General features: G+C 39.0%; 1 protein-coding gene across 1 annotated transcript; it reads right to left on the bottom strand.

Moving 5' to 3' along the window:
- Positions 1 to 1298: 1298 nt before the first annotated feature.
- LOC127564151 (keratin, type II microfibrillar, component 7C-like) lies at positions 1299 to 12635 on the bottom strand. The gene is made up of 9 exons (XM_052000489.1): positions 12252 to 12635; positions 9837 to 10045; positions 8380 to 8440; positions 7016 to 7111; positions 6228 to 6392; positions 3915 to 4040; positions 3349 to 3569; positions 3075 to 3106; positions 1299 to 1909 (listed from the first exon to the last, which is right to left on the bottom strand). Exons 1-9 carry the CDS (start codon positions 12633 to 12635, stop codon positions 1725 to 1727), a joined length of 1479 nt encoding a protein of 492 aa, XP_051856449.1. The 3' UTR covers positions 1299 to 1724.
- Positions 12636 to 22646: the final 10011 nt, after the last annotated feature.

Below are 22646 nucleotides of genomic sequence, written 5' to 3'. Positions count from 1 at the left end.
TGTGCTCTTCTTTAACTATAGTAGCTTTTTGCAGGTAGGCATATTGTAATATTACAAAATATTATTTTCCCCCAACTCTCCCAAATCTGTCCAGCTCTTCTCCATAGCTGTGTAGTTTTGGAAAAATCACTTTACCTCTGGGCCTCAGTTACTTCATCTATAAAATGGGGTGGTTGGATGATTTTTGAGCTTCTTTTCTAGTTCTAATATTCTCCAAGTTGAGGATTTTTCTAGCTTGGAATTTGCTATAATGAAACAAGGATTCTCATTCTAAGCTCATGGGCTATTCCTCTTATCTAGATCATTTTTCCTACCCATCTCTCCTCAGCACCATTCTTTAGCTTCTGAATCCCATTTCCCCCCTGTATTATAGGTCAGTGATTTTCAAACTTATGTTCTCAATGTTTTGAAAATACTAAAATTATTGAGGATCTGTCCAAAGAATTTTTGTTTATGTGAATTATATTTATAGATATTTTCCAGATCAGAAATAAAAATGAATTTGTAAACCCTCTGAAAGAGTTTCAGAGACTCCCAGAATTCTCTGGACTACACTTTGGGAATGCTGATCCATGATATGCTCCCTCGTACCTTCCCTATTCTTTAGCATTGGTACCTGAACTTACAACCTCCTTATTATTTTTGAGTCTGTACTTTGGTTATTGTGTCAACTATCTCCATAACTTTGTGATACTTCTATGGTTCTTTTTTAACACCTGAAAAATAAAGAGGTTGGGCTGGGAATAGGCATTTATCTACCATAGACAAGTATTATACCCTCATTGCATCCTTGTAACAATTCTGTGAGCGAGGAGCTATTATTATTCCCACTTCAACTGAGGCAAATAGTGAAATGATTGCTCAAGTTCACACAGCTAATAAGTGTCTGAGGCCAGATTTGAACTCAGGGCCAGCATTTTGTGCATCAAACCATCAGCTGGCTGCCTCTGAGATCTTTTACACCCTGACATCCTGTGATCTGGATCCCTGTGTCCTGGATATGTGTCCTCAGAATGAGGGCTCCCTAAGGGCAAGGAGTACTGTCTTTACTCCCTGTAAGTTCCTCCCTCCATTGTCCCCAGCAGAGCTTTGCCCACACTGGCAGACTCAAATAAGGCAGGAAGTCTTATCTGAATCTATCCCATTGAATAAGGAACTGGGATGAGCCAACATTTCCTTAGGAAGGTCAAAAAGATGTTTGCATGACTGGTTGGGCTGGAATGGAATCATGTATGGGTGTACTTTCTGGAAGCAGGTCTCTAGCTAAATCACTCTCTCAGAACAAACCACTAGGTTACTGGAGTGCAAGAAAGATTAATTTATTAGAAATTCAGTAGTCAAGTCCAGAGGAAAGGCGGAGAGAGTACAGGTAGGGGCTAGCCAGTCTAGTAGGTCGGGGATTGGACAGGGGCGAACCGGTTCTGGCTTGGGGAAGGTGCCCCTTCAAAAATTTAAGATATATATGGGACCAAAGGAAGTTGGGAGCCGGCTAGAGGTAGCTGTCCAGGAGATACAGCTGCAAAGTTGGAAACTCCTCCTCTTTCTTTTCTCCCCCATTCTTTTCCCCCTCTCCGTGGGCATCCTCAGGTCTCCCAATAATTCGGCCTCCATTCCGAAGTTTGGGTTCTGAGTCTGCGCATTTTCGTTGTCCAGAGAGGAGACTATACCTTTTGATTCCCACGGGAGCGGGGAAGGGGTTATTTACAGCTGAAGTTTGGGGGGATCTAAGCAAACCGGACCGAGCGGCTGCTCCCGCGACTGAAGCTCTGAGAGCAGGGCACACAGGAGCCCCCAGTGCTCACCACCAGATTCCCACTACACGGGGCGCTGCAGACGCTGCCCGTTACTGGACGTGAGCCCGACACACAGAGATTTCCGCAGACCACTCCGCCCCGGGAGCTGCTCACACCTGTAAGGGAGAAAGAGGTCAGAGGACAGATTATTTTTCTGAGTCATTGCCGAATCCTGCCCTACAAGGGGGACATCTGTGGCAATGCCACATTTTATCTCATTTGGAAAGACTACCAAAATCCTGGAAAGTAGAAAGGAGCTGTAATTTATTTTACCAAAATGTAAGGAAAAGGATATAGTAGGTACAGATATGCATAAAGAAACATTTTTAAACAATATCTGAAAAACAAAATGTCTGGAAAGATTTATTTAAAAAAAAATACTTGCTACATTTACCAAAGATGCCTTGGATTCAGATTTTAAATTTCTACAGTTTTCTCAAAACCTCGAAGATAAGGGAAACCTTTAGCTGCCCAATTTTTAGCTGCCCAATTCTCCTGATAGAAGCTAGAACAGTCTGCTCTATTTAGAGGAAGACTCAGAAAGTTAAACATCTCAACCCTTGTTTGAGATAAGACAGACAGGAAGCTCTCCTAACCCAGGTGTCTCCCACTGGACCAGACACAGGAGAAAAGAATAGGTACTTTTGGGTCCTACTTGTCTAGCTGAAGAATACTTTCTTTAATTTAACCCTCCTGCTGAAAAGATGAGATTATCTAATTTTAGATGTAAAGCTGAAAGAAAACTTTGAGATCATCTAATCTAGCTCCCATTTTACAGATGAGGAAAGTATGATCTGACTGGCCTCAGGTTGCACAGCTAAGTGACAGCTGCGTTTCTAATATAGGTCCTCTCACATTTTTTGGAGCATTTTAAGGTCCATAAATCTTTTTCTTCTAGCAACCCTATTGGGTTGGATTATTGGTATGAACAGAAATCCATTTGTAATCATTTTATAACTTACTATGTAAACCTTCCCCAGAGCACCATTTTTGGAACACGGAGATCTAGGCAATTTGAACTGGGTTCAAATATTATTAGCCTCGTCTTACAGATAAGGAAACAGGCTTGAGAAAAGTCAAATAATTTGCTTTAAGGTCACACTAGAATGTGTGCAAGGCCTGCAACCCACTGGGTCCCAGATTGTTAGAAGATGAGATAAGATCTCATTTCAGGTCATCCTATTGAAGTCTAGAGTGATTAGCATCCTAATACACTGTCATGTCCATCTGACCATTTCTTCTTGTTGTTTAACAACTCCTTTCAGGACCTCAATTACTTACAGACATTCACAGCTCCAACACCTTCACACAACCTGGGGGAAAGGAGAATGGCACAATATTAGATAGGAAGTGTGTGAAATATTTTTTAATAAAAATTATTGGGCCTTAAATGCTGCTTATCTCTCTTTCCAAAAGCTCCAGTGAGAATTTTGTGCAAATAGTCACAAACAAAAGGTAATGTGATTATGGTAATCTCAAGTATGGATGGAGAATGGCGAATAGAAAATCAATGTATAGAGCCCTGAGGAATTAAGGCTTGATCCTTGGGATTCACCTTTGCTCCTCGCCCTCCAGCAGCCGTTTGTAGGTGGCAATCTCAATGTCCAGACCTAGCTTGGAGTTCATAACCTCCTGGTACTCCTTCAGCAGACAAGCCATGTCCTGCTTGGCCTTCTGCAGAGCCTCCTCCAGACCTGCCAGCTTGCAGCGGGCATCATTGAGGGCAGCCTCACCATGCTGCTCAGACTGTGTCACAGCAGCCTCCAGCTTGGAATTCTGGAGGAACACAAGAATTGGGGGAAGGAGATAATGGATTGTCAAATTGTCCTGGAATCACAGACTCCCTAATGGAGGTAAATCTAATTATTTAGCAATCTTTGTGCTAAACTCTATTCTTCTCCTCCTTTCTTTTTCTCTCCCATACCCATATGCCCATCAATCAGACAAGAATGACAAAGGCTTCTTTACAGGAAAAGTTTTCATGGCATCTGTCTGTCATTTTTCTTAGTGTGTCACCAGGTGGACTTGTTGGGAAATTCTCCTAGGTATATAAACAGAACTACTTCTGCTATAATCTAACTGAATTTTTTTTTTTTTTTGGAAAGTGATCAGTGTCCACACCTGGCACTTGGCATTTTCCACTTCAGCAGTCAATCTCTGGATCATGCGGTTCAGCTCATTGATCTCCTCCTTAGTTCTACGCAGACTTTCCCCATGGCGGATCACTGTGGCTTTCATCTCCTCACACTGTAAGAGGGAAAGAAGGGAGGTATTCAATACTCACACATAGGCTATAGACTATCTCGTCTATCCCTTGTTCCTTTCTAGAGAAGAAGATTCCATAATTCCCTCAGAAAGGAATAGCTCCAGAAAAAGGGAAAATCCTTCAACATCCTTCCCATTGGGGCTATGTAATACTACTATACCTCTCATCACTTCATTATCCTATTTCCCACAGCAGGTGATCCAAACCTTCCAAACCTTCTCAAGCTTCTCATGATTCCCTCTTCTCACACACTCTGAGATGTGAGCTGTGCTTCATATTTTACAGAAAAAAAAATGAGGCTATGACCATCCTCTTCATCCCTCTTTCTTCTCTATATCACTCATAGACCTTTTCTCTTGATCTCCTTTTCATCCCTATCTCACATGATGAAGTGTTCTTTATACCTTGTCAAGGGTGACTCCTCTACTCAATGTGATCCCATTTTTCCTGTCTCCTCCAATAGATTGCCCCTCTGTCACCCCATTTTATAACTCATTTTTTATCTTTCTATTTTCTTATTGCCTACAAATATGCCCATGATTCCCTAGTCCTCAAAAAAACCCACCTGATTCTCCATTTCCATTAATAATCTTTCTACATAGCACCTGCTCATTGTGGATGAACTTGAAAAAGTCATCCATCTACAGTAGATACCTCTGTTTGTCTCCTTTTCTTCTCTTAAAGCCTTACAACCCTTCTCCTGACCTCATTATTTCATCAAAACTACTCTTTCCAAAATGACCAGTGATTTGTTGATTGAGAAATTCAACGGCTGTTCCCCAATTCTCAATCTCCTGGACCTTTTTTTCAGACTTTAACATTGTGGATCACTCTATATTCCTTGATACTCGATTCTCTTTGGGTTTTTGGGACACTCTGTCCTGGTTCTCCTCTATAAAGACTGCTTTTTCTCAGTCTCTTTTCCTGGATCTGACCATAGGTGCCCCAGAGGGATCTTTTCTGGTCCTGCTCCTTCTTCTCCCTTCACTTGGTGATCTCCTTAGCAACCAGGGATTTAATTGCCATGATTCTCAAATCAACTTATACGCTATTCTTTCTGCAACTTCCAGTCTTACATCTCCAACTGCCTTTCATCTTGAACTGGATATTTAGTAGATAGCTTAAGCTAAACATGTCCAAAACAGAACTTACTCTCTTTCTTAAATTCTCTCTTATTTAACTTTCCTATTATTACTTGTCCTCAAAGAATTTGTTCTCAAAGAAAACCATAACAACAGGGAGGTGATGCTATGACATGCAAGTGAATTGGATTTAAGGGAGGGAGGGCTGTGCAAGATCACCTGCCTTACTTTCCCCTCTGGAGTTATCTGGGTCCAGTGACCAGATATAGATCAAGACGACTGGAGATGATCCTGGATGAAATTAGAGACCTTGGTTTTTTTAATCTAACAGATCTCTATTTGATTGAGGTCACACCCATTCAGTGATTAGGCTAGGTAGCAAATGAGGCAAAGAATCTTTTTTGCCTCAACTTCCCTATTACTGTAGAGGATAATGAAATCCTCCTGGTTCCTCAGGCTTGCAACTAAGGGCCATCCTTAACTCCTCACTATCTCTCATCTCCTATATCCAACCTATTGAACATTTCACCTCTGTAACATCTCTCAAATATGTCCCCTTCTCTCCTCTGATACTGTCACCACTTTGGTGCAAGTCTTCATATCTGAATTATTCCAAAATGCTGCTAGTGGATCTCCCTGCCTCAAGTATCTCCCTACTCCAAATACATCTTCTATTTAGCCACCAAAGTCATTTTTCCTAGAGTGAAGGTGTCATCTCCCCTACTCAAAAAACTCCAGGGATTCCCCATTGCCTCTAGGAATAAATATAAAATCCTTGTTTGGCATCTATACTCTTTATAATTTAGCCCTCTCCTGTCTTTTCCGTCTTTCACCTTACTGCCTTCCATGTACCTTTTTTTGGGGGGGGAGGGAGGGTGAGACAATTAGGATTAAGTGTTCTATGAGGATAACACTTGTATCTACCTTGCAGGACTTTGAGATAATAACTCTGAAGTGCTCAGCAGAATGCCTGGCACATAGTAGATGCTATGCAAATGTTGGTTATTGAAATAACAATAATAAAAATAATAAATGTTTGCTGATTAAATGCTATTTCTTGTAGATGAGAAAGTTAGGCTTATTTACCTTGCTGCGGTACCAGGACTCGGCCTCAGCCCGGCTGCGGCTGGCAATGTCATCGTATTGAGCCTTGATTTCAGCAATGACACAGTCCATGCTGAGGTCTCGGCTGTTATCCATCTTCACCACGATGGAGGTATCGGAGATGTGGGTGTGGAGGACTCGGATCTCCTGTAGGGGAGCATCACCAAAAGCTTATTCAGAACAGATTCTTACTTTTCTAAAACTGTCCCTAAAATCCTCCTTCTCCTTTACTTTAATATGGATCGTGTGTTGCTCACATCCTTAGAATCCCCCTACCCAGGGTCCAGTCCCATGGAAACCCACAAAATGGGGCATTTTATTTCTGCTGATGTCAAACAGACCTACAGATTTCTTAAAAAATACCCTGCCCGCATATTTTAGGTAATAGTAAACCTATTGCGTAATTTCTACCTGACCCACAGATCCTGTAGAAATTCCTTATCTATTTGTTTATTCTTCTCTGTATTCTTTTGAGTACTGGACTTCTGCCAGAGTTTAGTTCCTTGGCAGGTTACTGGTATTTATAGCCATCTCCACAGTAATAGTGAATAACATAGTATGATGAAGCAGGATGATCTCAGGTCATTAGGACACAGGGTTTTCTGTTCCCCAAGTTCTCATTAAAAATAGCTTTTTTCTGGTGCATTCCCTGATTCCTCCCTTAACCCATCATCCCTTTGGCCACTAGACACCACATCTTCTGCCTGATTGGTTCCATAGTTCAGAAAGGATGGAGTTCTTGCTATCATCCTTGTCTCATTGCTCCTCACCTCTTCATACAGAGCTCTCAGGAATTGAATCTCCTCTGTTAGGGCTTCTGCATTGGCTTCCAAGTCTGATTTTTGGAGGTAGGCACAATCCACATTCTGCAGAAGAGAAAGGGAGATTTAGAGATTCTGAGGCAGATATTCTTTCTCTGTCCTAGTGACTTCACTGCTAGCCTTTGAATCAGTTTTCATATCTGCAAAACGGGGATAATAATATACTATCTATCTCAGGAATGTTGTTAGGAAAACAATTCAATTATAAAATATCATCTAAATATGTTATGATGATGATGATGAAGATGATGATGATACTAGGTGTCACAATGGATAGAGTGCCAGGTCTGGAATCAGGAAGACTCATATTCCTGAGTTAAAAACTGACCTCAGACATTTGCTAGCTATATGACCCTGGGCAAGTCACTTAACTAAAAGGTAAGTTTGCCTCAGTTTCCTCATTTGTAAAAATGAAATGGAGAAGGAAATGGCAAAGCACCCTAGTATCTTTATCAAGAAAACTCCAAGTGAAGTTGCAGAGTCAGACATTACTGAAATGACTGATCAACAGCAACAAAATTATTATTTCCCTTACTTTTTTTGGGGGGGGAGGCTAAAGTTAGATAAGGATGTTTAGAAAATTTTCATGATACACTGTCACTGGGAGGAGTCAGGAAAAATTTCTAAGAATTAATGACATTTTAGTTGATGATATGAGGGATATCAGGTCTAGAAAGAGCCTGGACTAGGGGTAGACAGGAAAATTAGGTAGCCTCTTTGGGCAGACTTTTCAAGAAGCACAATGAAGAACTCTTTTAATGTGACTTTTTCCAAATACACATGATTTGGGTTTTAGATAATCAGTAATACTCATAGCTAATATTCCTCAGGAGCATCAGATATAGAATTAGAAGACCTAGGTTTAAGTGCTAAATTGTGTGACCTTGGTCTCAAGTCACTTCTTCTAATGAATCTAAATTTTTTTCATCTAAAAAAATGAGAAAGGTTAGATGAGCTATTATGGCTCCTTCTATCTCTGAATCTGTGCTCCTTTAACCTTAGGTACACAGTATCAATTGGACAGATCAAAGCTATAGGCACCATTAAGTGTCACTGTGATGCCAGAGGGACATAGGGAGTACAGGGTTGAGGGTCTGGGGTTATCCTCAAATCTTACTCTGTACTACAAAAAAAAGAAAGGGAATGTGATAATGGTGGGCAGTGCAGGACTGGGTTACAAGATGTTAGGATACTGTGTGATGTTGACAAAAGTAATTAAGTCTCCTCCTGGGCCTTAGGCTTCCAGTATTCTTCACATGAGGGTTGTACCCTCTCCAGTTTCTAATCTAGGACATCCTGGTCTGAACACTTACCTTCTTTAGGATTACAAATTCATTCTCTGCTGTTGCCCTCAGGACCACCTCCTCTTCATATCTGGGGCAGGGAAGAGATTTTTAGTTTCTGAGATACTCAAAGCTCAGGATTTGAGAAGAAGGAAAAAGAGAGAGAAAGGAAGGAAGGAAGGAAGGAAGGAAGAAAGGAAAGAAAGAAAGAAGGGAAGGAGGCATGATAGAAAAAAGGAAGGATGAAAGAAAGAAAAAGATAGAATAAAGAAAGGAAAAAAGAAGGAAGGAAGGAAAGAAGAAAGGGAGAAAGGGAGGAAGGAAGGAAGGAAGGAAGGATGGACGGAAGGAAATGAAGGAAGGAAGAAAAGATGAATTTGTATTGGCCTGAACTTTACTGCCAGAAGACTGCCTTTTAAAAATCCTAGATGTCTTAGAATCAAATAGATCATGGAATGAAAGTTTTCTTGGTCTGTGAAAGGAATCTGAAGAGGTAATTTTGCTCAGTCCTCTACTTCTATGCTCCAGAGTATTCAAAACACCACCAAGAGAACTCTACTAAAAACCAAAACCAAAATCAAGGAATCAACAACTAAAAATCCTCAACAATCTAGGAGTCATCATTATTCCTCATCTGCAAGAATAATCTAATTCTTCCTATGGGAGAAATTCTAAGTATTTCACCAGAAATCTTTCTGCTGAAGTGTAAGGGTGCATCTTCCTGCTCTCAAGAGACACTTGCCTGATATAAAGCTAGAATTCATTTTTCTCTCCTCCAACTAGACTATAAATCTGTGGAGGGTAAGCAGGATCATGTTTCATCCATGTTCCACACAAGTGCCTATCACAGTTGTGGGTACACACACACACACACACACACACACACACACACACAGATAGATGGGGGGGAGAGGGAGGGAGAAAGAGAGAGAGAGGAGAAGAAAGAGAGAAGAGAAAGAAAGAGCGAGAGAGAGAAGAGAGAGATGTCAATAATAAATGTTTTTGTTAGTTGTTGATAAAAACAGGGTTTTTTTTTCCTCTTTTGTTTCAGAGTACAGGGTTAGGAGAAATGTTCCTCTTAATGTTCAACAGATAAGGAAACTGAAGTTCAGCTAGTGAGGCAATTTGCTTTTTCCCCATTGATACCGACCACTGCTTGAAGATGACATGATGGAAAGGAAATGCTTTAAGGCAAGAATTTGCCTACTGTCTATCAATCAGAAAATGCTGGGGTCTTGAGATGGCATACTATCAGTATTCCCATCCTCATGCAGGGTCCATAATAAAACACCCCTAATAGAATCCAGAAAGGTGAGAACTGTTTCTGTGATTAACTCCTTCCTGCTTCCCTTACACCAGAGAACATCATTTCACAAACCTCTTATGTCTAACAACTTTCACCATTGGGAAACTCGTTTTGTTGTTGGATTCAAATCCTTTCTGATGGAACTTAAATCCATTCCTGTTATTCTTTTCCCAACACTCACTTCTTCTTGTAGCCCTCCAGCACTTCCTGCACATGGTTGAGTTCAGATGCCAGGCGCCCACTGTCAGCCTCCACACACTCTAGTTCCCGCTTCAGGGTCTCAATGTATCCCTGGAACAGGGGCTCCAGGTTGCTCTCACAGCATTTCCGGCTCTGGTAGAATTGCCACTTGGTCTCCAGGAGTTTGTTCTGCTGTTCCAGAAATCGAACCTGGCATTCCAGAGAAGAGGAAGAGTTATAAGGGATTTTCAAAGTGAGAGAATACCTCAGCATCTCTTGGAAAGCATGGAAACATGGATCCAAATCATGGCAAATGTCTACATAGGAGCATGGATAAGATGATCTCTCATGGGAATGTTATCACTCATATCCCTCAGTCTTAGAATAGAGGCTCAGCCTGTGATTTCATTATTACTGGGTAAGGAACCTGCTTCTCACCTCCAATGTGCAGGTCTTTAGGATCTTCAAGCCTTAGAAAAATGCCTAGAGAATAGAGATAAGGGGCCTGCCCAGTCTCACAAAGCCAATGCTGTCGAAGGTAGGACTTGAACCCAGTTTTCCTAGCCAAGAGACTGCATTTCTATCCATTGTACCATAATGTCTCTTAGTATGAGAATCCTATAGGGGAAAGCCCATTGTCCCAGGATGACCTGATTAGAAGTTCATGGGCTCCACCTAGGAAGCCAGGGTTGTAAGCATTCTAAGAAATTTGGGGATAGTAGTTCTCTTTAGAGAACTCACCTGGATTCTAGCTCTGCCATCTGTCACATCACTACCCTCCCTTTTTTTTTGTATTTCAGTTTCCATTTGAAAAATGAAGTTGTTGGACTAGAAACAATGGGTAGAAGGTGCTGGGAGACAGGGCTGTGAACAACTGGAAGGGCATTTCTCCTCACTGGAGGTCTTCAGGCAAAGGTTGGATAAACTTCTACTCAGGGTGCTCTTGGGACAGGGAGATTCCTGTGTAGTTGTAGATTAGACAAGATGAAATCCTCTTTCTCTAGTCTTTTTTCCTCCCGAGCTAGAGGATCCCTAAGAATCCTTCCAATTTTGAGTGTAGAGTTTTGTGATTCTGTGTGAAGATAGTGTAAAGGAGGGAGCTTACTCTCTCTCCTCATCTCTTAAGAGTCCCCTTCTTTCAGGACCCCATTTAAGTACCAATTCTTAAATTCTAGTCTTTCCCTCTCAATTAGTACTCTCCCCACACCTTCCAAAATTATTTTGAAGATATTTTCCATTTACTTATCTGTTTACATGTTGTTTCTTCTTAGCAGAATATAAGTTCCTTGAAGGCAGACTATTACATTTTTGTCCTTGCATCCCCAATGTCTTGCTAATTGAGATGGAGTTCATTGTCTAGATTGTTCTAGCCACTCTCCACCCTCCTTGAGTGTTTGCCATCTGGAAGCCCCCAGCTGATGATGGAATTAATGTGGAGATGTCTTATTACTCAGCAAAAGTACATTTTATCTCCATCCCTCCAAACACTCTTCCTATTCTCCAGATGAATGGGAGGTAGATGTTCTTCCACTAAAGACAGAGCTGTTACTCAAACATCTTCTCTCTATTGCCAAGATTTCTCTCCCCTTGGAAAATAATATCATTTTATATTTGTATAATCTGTCCACTTTCTGAAGTACTCTTATTTTTGTCATTTCATCTTCATGATAGTTTCCATGAAGGAAGAACTCAGGAGAATTATTGTCCTATTTTATCAAAGATGATACCAAAATTTAAGGAAGTTAAATGATTTCTCCAGCATTACACAGCTAACACTTCTTAGCGCCATGATTGGAACCTAGGCCTCCTGAAACTAATATTCTTTCTTTCTGAAAATTTGCATGCTGAAATATACAATATTAATATTTGCATATTGAAACATATTCCCATACAACCCTTGCAAGTAGTCTTTGTGCTTGCTATCTTGGCTGATGTCTCCATTGTCTCCTTAAAATTTCCTTTGTGTTTATCAAAGACCACTAGATCTAAAAGAGATCTAGTCCAAGTCTTCCATTTGGCTGATGAGGAAATTAAGGTTCAAATGGTTTGTTAATGCTCCTTCTCTGAAAGTCTACCCATGAGTCTCACATGAGCTTCCACAAAAGACTCCTGAGCAACTAGCTCCAAATCTGTGTCTTAACCTTCCTGCCCAAGGATGTGGGGCCCGGCAGAACAGTGGGAGCATGACTCAATGACTAGGAGTGGAGAATCTGCCCTACCTGGGGAGAAGAGGGGAGTAGCAATGACTGAGCCTGTGGACATGAGGCCCTGTGACCTTTGCTAGACTGCATAGGATCAGAGCCTTTAAAGCTAGATTAAGATACCTAGTTCAATCTTTCATTTATATGAAAGGGGCTCATAGTGGACTTGTCCAAGTTCTGCCTGCCCTAAGGGAAATTGTCTGACCCCAGTTCACCTTGTCGATGAAGGCTGCGAACTTGCTGTTCAGGCACTTAATCTGTTCCTTCTCCTCGTGTTTCACACACTGAGCATTGGGATCGACCTCCAAGTTGAGGGGGGTCAGGAGGCTCTCGTTGACAGACACAGTGGTGATGCAGGGGGGGCTGGGTCCGCACACTCCGCCAGAGCGGTAGCCAAAGCTACGGCCGCAGGAGCCAGCCCTGTAGCCTCCACAGACGCTGCGGCTGCCAAAGCCAGTCAGTCCCCTGTAGCAGGACACTCCTCGGTAGGGAGCAGCAGTGATGCAGCAGCGGTCACCCATCCTGGGCACGAAGGCTGAGCAGGAGCTGAAGTTCCGGATTCTACTGCTTGACTTGGCTTGGAAGGAATAACAAGACATGATGCTGCTGGAGAAGGGAGATGAAGTCAAGAATGGAGATGGCACCAGGTTGTCTGTGCTAATCTGATGCCATCCCTTTTCTTATATTCCCCAGCCCAATGGGGTTGGGCAGCATAAAAACACTGAGAAAGCATTTATGAGCTTGAACTCCTTGTATAGTAAGTATTTGTAAGTATTTGCTCACTAGCTTTTCCTGGGGACTCCTCCCCTCCCTCACCCCCAAAGGGGGACACATATCAAAGCTGGGTTAGCCTGTCTACCAGCCCCTATAAAACAGCATCCTTCTCCTGCCCTGCTGTTTTATGAAATTGCAGAATAGAATGAAAATTAAAAAACAATTTCTTTCCTGGTCACCCTAATTGGGTTATGGGAAGTGAGGCCTTTCTCTCCCTGTATGACTTCAGGGCAAGTAGCTAGAAGACAGAGAGTAGTAGGGTTCATAGTGGATGGGGCTTCTTGGATTTCTAAAGTCATGAAATTTGGATGTGATGTTGAGTCATCCTCACTCTTCCTTATGCATTTCTTATTTCCTTTCCTAATTCAGTTCAACTCTCCTTCTGTGCTCTTTCTCTGATCAATCTCATATATCCCTAAAAGACCACCCTTTAAGTAAATTTCCTTTCAGCATTTTTCTGAGCTCAATTTGCACAGACTTTGTCTCATTTGTTTTTCATTTTGTGTTGTTTAATTCATTTTCAGTAGGACAGAAGAGAATTATTTTTTCCCAAGAAGAAAAACAAGAACAAACACCATTTCCTCAGAATTCATTCAAGCAATTCTTTCTTTAACAAACCATTGCTAATATACTATGTATATTGTTTTATGCTAGATGCTAGGAGAGAGCATTACAAATGTCTCATCTTGAATGCTTTCCTGGTCTACTTTCCCCCTTCCCAGGTTCCTTGTATGGAAATGAGGCATTCAGTTTGGATGGTCCCTGTTTCTGTGCCTTTGGTTTGTATCTATTCTTCCCACAAGACTGGTAGTTCCCTGAGGGTAAGTTGACTTATAGACATAAAATTAGAAGTGGGAGGGATCTTGGGGGATTGTTTTAACTAACTCCCAATTTTACAGATAAAAAAAAATGAGTCCAAGAGAGGGAAAATTAATTCCTTAAAATCTTACTGATATCAAATAACAAAGGTCAGAATTTAAGAACAAACTTTCTGCCTCTTGATCTAGCTCTCTTTATAGCTGATCTAAAAGTGGTCCCATTTTGATTGGAAACAAAGGGAATGAATTCTTTGAACTCTTTACTTGTTGGGGAAAACATTGCCTTCATCTGTATGTTTGGTCAGAGCTGAATCTTCCCAGAGGAGTGTACAGTTCACAACCCACAATAAGGGAAGTTGATGATGATCTTAATTAGCAGAAAACTGTGAAGACTCGGCAGCATCATTGTAGATGAAGCCAGCCTCTTTTGCTTTTAACTTCATATTGTCATCGTAGAAAAATCAATTGACTCATAAAGCCCCAGAGGGCACCAAGGCAAGCCCCCTGTCTACTGGATACTAGCTAACCCTGAGTTGTCCTAATGAGAACATTGTTCCAGGGAAAGACCAATCATTGTCACTCCTCTTCCTTATTCCAGAAACTCCCATCCCAATATTTAGTAATTCCTTTTTTTTTTTTTTTTGCAAATAGTTCACATTTATTTCCCAGTGTTCCTTCTTTGGGTGTAGCTGTTTCTGTCCATCATTTATCCATTGAAACTCAGTTAGGTCTCTTTGTCATAGAAATCCACTTCCATCAGAATACATCCTCATACAATATCGTTGTCGAAGTGTATAATGATCTCCTGGTTCTGCTCATTTCACTTAGCATCAGTTCATGTAAGTCTCGCCAGTCCTCTCTGTATTCATCCTGCTGGTCATTTCTTACAGAACAATAATATTCCATAACATTCATATACCACAATTTACCCAGCCATTCTCCAATTGATGGGCATCCATTCAATTTCCAGTTTCTAGCCACTACAAACAGGGCTGCTACAAACATTTTGGCACATACAGGTCCCTTTCCCTTTTTTAGTATCTCTTTGGGGTATAAGCCCAATAGAAACACTGCTGGATCAAAGGGTATGCACCGTTTGATTAGTAATTCCTTTATCAAAGTCTAATCTAAGAACTCTTTCTTTTCTCTAGCTGTGGTCTCATCTGAGTCCCTGTAGTTGCAGATCAACCCGATTCCCTTAATTCTGTCTTCTTGAAAGTAGTTTTGCCATAGGGAAGAAAGGAGAAGATTTCTATCTGTAAAACAATTTTTTTCTTTGGTTCCTTTCATCTTTAGCTGTTTTTTTCCTCCCCATTGCATTCTCACTACAGAGAGCATCCCTAAGAAGAGTGAATGATATTTGTTGAATTTTTTTTCTCCATTTTTCTCTTTGGACTGTTATTGCCATTACCTCCCTCCATTGAGAGGAAAGGGACTGATATTGAAGCTTTTTTATAAAGGAATCAAATGAGATATTGACAGGGAGCAGAAATAGACAGATGGTGATATTGGTATAAATGATAAAGACTTGGAAAGGACCTGAGGCTTTTAGTTGTTTACAGGCAAAATAGCACGTACAAGCTGCAGCCAGCTTATTTGGACTCCATAGTTAGTTGTTAACTTTTCAGAGTGAGTATTTGTTCTTCAGAAATTTTTGATTGATTGATACATGCTGCAATTCAGGAATTGATTGTTTTGTTGGTATTCTAAACTTAATAAAGTATTGAAGAAAACCCTAATAATGAGGGTTAAATTTAATTTGGCATGAGTGTGTTTGAATAACCAGCTATTTAACACATACTAGCATACTCCTCTCCATGAGCTAATAAAATGCTAATAATAAAAAAGACTTTAGAGGCCATCTAATTCAAGGTATATTTATCTAAATGAAAATCTCCTCTAAAAGTTACCCAGAGCTTGAAGGTCTGCAGTGAAGGGGGAACCATTATCTTTGGAGGCATCTCATTCCATATTTTAGAAAGTTCTAATTGCTAGGAAGTTTTCCCTTGCTACAAGCCTAAGTGAGCTTTGCAATTTTTATCTGTTGGTCCTTTGGGGGCAAAAAAAGCAAATCCATTCGTTCTTCAATATAACAGTCCTCCAAATACTTGAATATAGCAATCATAACTCTACTAAATCTTCTCCAAGCTAAACATCTCCATTTCCTCCAAGTAATTTCTATATGGCATTAACACGGGACTCCTTACCATCCTGCCTGCCCCCTTTCAGATACCCTACTATTTATTTGTATCCTTCCTAAAACATTGTTCTCAGAATTGAACCTACTACTCCTGATCTGATCTGACCAGGACAGACTACAACAACACAACTACTTCCTTAGTCCAGGATACCATTATTCTCTCAATGATCAGCTTTTTAAAAATACCATAAAATTGTCTTTGCGTCCCCAGCACTTAACCAGTTATCTGGCACACAATAGACATTTCATAGGTGCTTGGTGACTGGTTGGTTGATTGACTGATTTGTACAAATTCCATGCTTTGAATGCTTTCTCCTCAACTCCCTACCTCTTTTTATGGCTCAATTTAGGTGCTACCTCCTACCTAAAACCTTTTTTTTTAAATTCACATTTTATTTATTCACATTGTCCCTGTGTGGTTATTTTCTCCGTGTTAGAAGACTTCATAAGAGCTTGTCCCATCTCTCCTGGTTTGAATACTTTTCAGAACTCTGCTGAATTGTATTAGTTTTTTTCTTCCATGATTAATGTTACAGAGAAAAGTCAGGAGTTTTGGATCTTAGTCCCTTTGGCTGAGTGGGGTGAAGTAGTTAAGGGGATAGAGTTGGGAAGAATGAGGGTATAATGGGCTTTAGTCATGTTTTTGTTAGTTCTTTTGTAATTTGTGAATTTGTGCTGCCCTGAATGACTTATGGGGCTGACTGAAGGAGGCATGTTGGAAACAGAAAATCAAAACATCATCTTCATGTGGATCATTATGCTACGACACTGAAGGAGACAAACAGAATGATTAGCTAACTCTTACATCATAGTGTTTACAATCAAGTGGGAGACATGAATATGGATTGATCACTATAATACAACCCATGATCATTTCATGATACAAACCAAGTGTGGTCTAAATGGACAGAAAGGTCTCTTTGGATAGGTTCTGTGAACAAAATAGAAAAGAAATGTTTCTGTATATTTAAAAAGTTGTGATATTCATTCATAGTTGTTCTGGACTGGGTTCAAATTCTATGGCCTTCTGTAAATCACTTCTGTTCCCTGGTAGTCAATTTCCAGTAATTAAGTGGCATGGTGGGTAGTCCAGCATTGAGTCCAGAAGACCCAAGTCCAAATCCTGCCTCAAACTTTTATTTAGTTGTGTGATCTTGGTCTAGTCACTTAATCTTTTTCAATTCCTTTAATCATTTGTAAAACATGATAACAATAGCACCTACCTTATAGGGTTGTGGTGAGGATAAGAGAGGAAAAATACATAAAGTACTTTGCAAACTAAATACTAGCTATTTTTCTTCAGCTATAAAATGATGAAATCTTTAATTAGACCCAGAGGAAGTCTTGGGAGACAGATAAGATGGTTTTTGAGTTGGACTTTAAAGAATGGGTAGGAATTTGACAAGAAATAGGGGAAGGGAGGGAGTTATCTAGTTGGCATACATTGTGAACCAAGGATGAATAGAAGTGATCCATTGGGAACAATCTAACTTGGCAGAATGATGGACTTTATAGGCTACTGAGGCCTCCCAATCTTGCATACTGGCTCTGCCCATTTCCCACCCCCACCTTTCAATGGGTGTGAGCACTTCAAGAGAGGCTGCCACTTGTGGTGATCTCTGTGGTATCCACTCCTAGAAGATCTCTTCCTGGAGAATAGGCACCTGGGGAAATAAGTGTCAATGATTGGCAGTGCCTCCTGCTACCTCCTGAATAGTTTTTTTGGCACATTCCATCCTAAAAATGGAATATTGGCATATCCTGGTGAGTACTTCTGCCTTTGTCCAACTTTGCCTTTCCTGGATAGATAGCATGAGATCATTGGGTAGAGAGAAGTAATCTAATGTTGAGATCTTGTGCTTTTTTATCTTCCTCTTCCTAGGGGAATCCTAACCCTTCTGATCAAATTTCTCCCAAGCTGTGAAAGAACACTCAGAGATGCAGATCTGGCTTAAAATCTTTCCTTGATACTTATTCGCTATATGTGATTCTTACCTGTAAATGAAGGTAGTGGATTAGATCAAAACTTCATTAGCTGTAGGTTGCAACTCCATATGGGGTCGAATAACTAAATGTGGGGTTGCAAAAAATTTGGTCACAATAAAAAGATTTCTGAATGCAACTATCAAATTTTTTTTTTTTTGCAACTATCAAAAATTAAGGCAGAATCAAATGTGTAATGAATCTAAGGTGTTTTGGGCAGTGATTACCCATGTTGCATTGCAACTTCTCTGCAGTGTTGATCCTGAACACACACATACATTTTGCACTGTTTATGCATGAATGCTGCCAGGTACACCTTGGCTCTGATTCAAGACAGGTGTGATAAAAATTTCTCAGGTGAAAAGAGGTCGTGAGTGGAAAGAGATTGAGAAGTCCCGGGTTAAATAATCTCTAAGGTTCTCTCTATTTCTGATATTCTACAGTATTTGCTGTTGTTTTAAAACTTTTTTTCAAAATTATTTTAAAATTTTCAATATTGTTTTCTTTTTAAATTTTGAATTCCAAATTCTCTCCCTCTCTCCTATCCCCTCCTCAAACTACTGTAAAGGCAGGCAGTATGATAGCAATTATGTGATATGCAAAACATTTCCATATTGGCCATATTGCAAAAAAAATAAATGAAACTGAGAAAATTATGTTTTAATTTGAACTTAAAATTTATTTGTTCTTCTCTAGAAGTGAGCAAAAGTCTTTTTTTTTTTAATTATGAAAAATTGAAGCCAAGTCTTTCACAGTTGATTATTATTATAACATTGTTGCTACAATTCATACTGATCTTCCATTTCTTCTCACTTCACTTTGCATCAGTTCATATATATCTTGCCATATTTTTCTGAACATCCCCTGTCATTTCTTATAGCACAATAGTACTTCATCACAGCTGATTTGTTCAACTGAACATTTGTTCAGTTGAATAGTATACTCAATTTCCAATTTTTTGTTACTACAAAAAGAGCTGAAATATGTTTGTACAAATAAATCCTTTCCCCTTTCCTTTGATCTCTTTGGGATATAGACCTAATAGATGTTGCTGGGCAAAGAATATGCGCAGTTTTTATTGCCCTTTGAGCATAGTTTCAAGTTGTTCTCCACTTTACTATTTCAGTTCATTAATGTACCTATTTTTTGTCATCTTTTCTAGTATTTATCATTTCTGATAGGTATAAGGTAGCACTTCAGAGTTACTTTAGTTTGAATTTCTCTAATCAATAGTTATTTAGAGCATTTCCCCCATACATATGCACATTATAATTTTTCATAGGCAGTTTTGATTTCTTCTGAAAACTGCCTATTAATATCCTTTGACCACTTATCAATTGGGAAATGACTTCTTTTATATATATATAAATTTGACTCAATTCTCTATGTATTTGAGAAATGAGGTCTTCATCAGAGAAATTTGTTGTATTTTTAAAATATTAGTTTACTTCTATGGTCCCCTTTAGCAAAATGTAGTCTATTTGTTAATTCTTCTAATTAGGTTAGTTTTTGCTTTTGACTTGAGATCATGATTGCTACCCTTGTCTTTTTTACTTCAGCTGAAACATAATAAATTCTGGTGCAGTCCTTTATTTTAACTTTGTGTGTCTTTCTGTTTCAAGTGTGTCTCTTGTTGGATTCTGAGTTGTGATCTATTTTGCTACCTGCTTCTATTTTATGGATGAACTCATGCCATTCACATTCTCAGTTATGATTACTGTTTTCTCCTGTATCCTCCTTTCCTCTGTTTCTTCTTTCTCTTTTTATCTCATCCCTCCTCAAAAGCTTATTTTGCTTCTAATCACTGCCTCTCTTAATCCACCTTCCCTTTTATTAGTCCCCTGACATCCTCTTATCTTTTTCCCTCTATTTTTTTTTTATTGGGTAAGTTAGATTTCTATGCCCAAGAGTAAGCTTCAAACATTATCTGCCCCTCATTTCCTCCAAAAGCCCTTTCTTATGCTCCTTTTTTACATGAGAAAATTTCCCCCATTCTTCTTCTTTGCCCCACTACCAGTGCATCCCTCTTTCTTACCCTTCATTTTTTTTTGGAAGATCATTCCAACAAAATTGAATCATACATATCCATGCCCTCTGTCTATATAAACTCCTTTAACTGCCCCAATAATGATAAAGTTCTTAGAAGTTACATGAATCATCTTTTCACACAAGAATGTAAACAGTTTAACCTTATTGAGTATTTTATGATTTTTCTTTCATGTTTAAAACCCTTTTTATGTTTCTCTTGAGTCCTGTGTTTAAATATTAAAATTTCTATTCAGCTTTGATCTTTTTCATCAGGAATGCTTGAAAGGCCTCTATTTCATTAAATTTCCATTTTCTTCCCTGAAGGATTATATTTAGTGGGAGTTTTCATTTTGGGACCTCTTTCAGAAAATGGATTCTTTTAATTTCTATTTTACCTATTGGCACCTAGATGTAGGAACAGTTTTCCTTTATAATCTTGAAATAAGTTGCCTAGGATTTTTTAAAGTCATGTTTTCCTGGTAGATCAATTAAATTGTCCTTCTTCAATCTGTTTTCTAGGTTGATTTTTTTTTCTGATGAGATATTTCACATTTTCTTTTTCTTTTTTTAACTATAGCCTTTTATTTACAAGTTATATGCATGGGTAATTTTACAGCATTGACAATTGCCAAACCTTTTGTTCCAACTTTTCCCCTCCTTCCATCCACCTCCTTCCCCAGATGGCAAGTTGACCAATACATGTTATATATGTTAAAGTATAAATTAAATACAATATAAATATACATGTCCAAACAGTTATTTTGCTGTACAAAAAGAATCAAACTTTGAAATAGTGTACAATTAGCCTGTGAAGGAAATAAAAAATACAGGTGGACAAAAATAGAGGGATTGGGAATTCTATGTAGTGGTTTATAGTCATCTCCCAGAGTTCTTTCACTGGGTGTCTCTGGTTCAGTTCATTACTGCTCTATTAGAACTGATTTAGTTCATTTCGTTGCTGGAGATGGCTAGGTCCATCAGAATTGATCATCATATAGTATTGTTGTTGAAGTATATAATGATTTCCTGGCCCTGCTCATTTCACTCAGTATTAGTTCATGTAAGTCTCTCCAGGCCTTTCTGAAATCATCCTGTTGGTCACTTCTTACCAAACAATAATATTCCATAATATTCATATACCACAATTTATTCAGCCATTCTCTAATTGATGGGCATCCACTCAGTTTCCAGTTTCTGGTCACTACAAAGAGGGCTGCCACAAACATTCTTACATATACAGGTCTTTTTCCCTTCCTTGATATTTCACATTTTCTTCTACATTCTTCTTTTCTTTTGACTTTATTACTTTTTGATGTCTCATGGAGTCATAACTTCTACTTAACTAATTCTAATTTTTAAGAAATTATTTTTATAAGATTTTATATCTTTTTTCCCATTTTGTTCTATTCTGAATTTTAAGGAATTCTTTTCTTCAGTGAATTTTTGTACCTCTTTTACTATTAGGTCAATCCTGGTTTTTGAGTTGTTATTTTCTTCATTTTTTGGTTCCTTTTTCATTAAGTTGTTAATTCCCTTTTCATAATTTTTTACATTGCTCTTTTTTCTTTTTCCATTTTCCCTCTATCACTCTTATCTGTTTAAGTGCCAGAAATTTGGGGGTAGTGGATTCAGTTAGCATTTTTCTTTGAAGCTTTGGTTATAACTGTTTTCCTATTATTGTATTCTTTTAAATTTGTGTCTTGGTCTTCCCTACTATTATTGTAGATTCTTATGTCAATTTTTTTGGTTGTTCATTCATTTTTCTAGCCAATTTCTTGACTTTGAACTTTATATTAAAGTTGGGCTCCACTCATCTAAGGGTAAGGAAATTCTTTTCCAAACTTTAGACTTTTTTTGTGCTGTTGGTTTCAGAATTAGTTCTGGAGATCTGCAAGTTTTTGGTTATTGATTCCAAGGTGGTGTGGTGATTCCAAAAGGAGAGTTGTGGTCATTGCTTTCCTGGTGTGTGCTCTGGTAAAGACTCAGGAAGGACCCCTAATCTCCCGAAGTTGTAAGCACTAGCATTCCTTTAGGTCCTGAAACTGGGATCAGAAGACCATCACCTCAGATCTTTCCTGCCAACCTTCTAAGTTTTCTTAGGCTAAAAAAAAGTCTCACCCTGGCCTTTTTTAAAATACTTTGCCACTCCAAAATTTGTTTTGAGGCATAATTTTAAAGTTGTTTGGAGGAGAATGTTGAGAGAGCTCAGTTCTTATGGTTCCCCATATATACAGCACACTCCACTTTTGACTTTCATATGTATCCTTCTTGGGACTGATTCCCTTTTCTATTCTCCTTGTTTGGTTTATTCTTAAGCTTTTTTCTAGTTTTTTATTCCCATCAAATCTTTTCCAATAGTATAATTTGTGCCATGATTATCTTCCCTTCTATAACACTGTTTCCATAGGACCATTAATAGTCTTGTACTTGATTATATCCAGTTTTTAAATTATTCTTCTTATTAATAAAAATTATAATAATAGCTTACATTTTTTGAGAACTGTATGATTACAAGATGCCACCACATACAAGTTTTTGAGTATAGATAGGGCAAGTATCTTCACTACAGATGAGGAAATGGAGATTGAGTGACTTGCTCAATCACCAACTTGCTATTTTTCACTATTCCAAAAAATTGACTGTAAAATTGACTTAAAGGTGGGGATTTCTCTGGTTTCCCTGCCAGAGCCTAGCACAGTACCATTCTATTAAAGACATTTGCCAAATATTTTTTTCATATGATGTACCCTTTGTCACAGTGAATTTGAACCAAACGATAGCATTGAGGAATTCAACAATAGTTGGGT

The sequence above is a fragment of the Antechinus flavipes genome, chromosome 5 (assembly GCF_016432865.1).
Source record: "Antechinus flavipes isolate AdamAnt ecotype Samford, QLD, Australia chromosome 5, AdamAnt_v2, whole genome shotgun sequence".
Taxonomy (NCBI): Eukaryota; Metazoa; Chordata; class Mammalia; order Dasyuromorphia; family Dasyuridae; genus Antechinus; species Antechinus flavipes.
The sequence above is the reverse complement of the archived record's forward strand: the minus strand, read 5'-3'. Positions and strand labels throughout refer to the sequence as shown.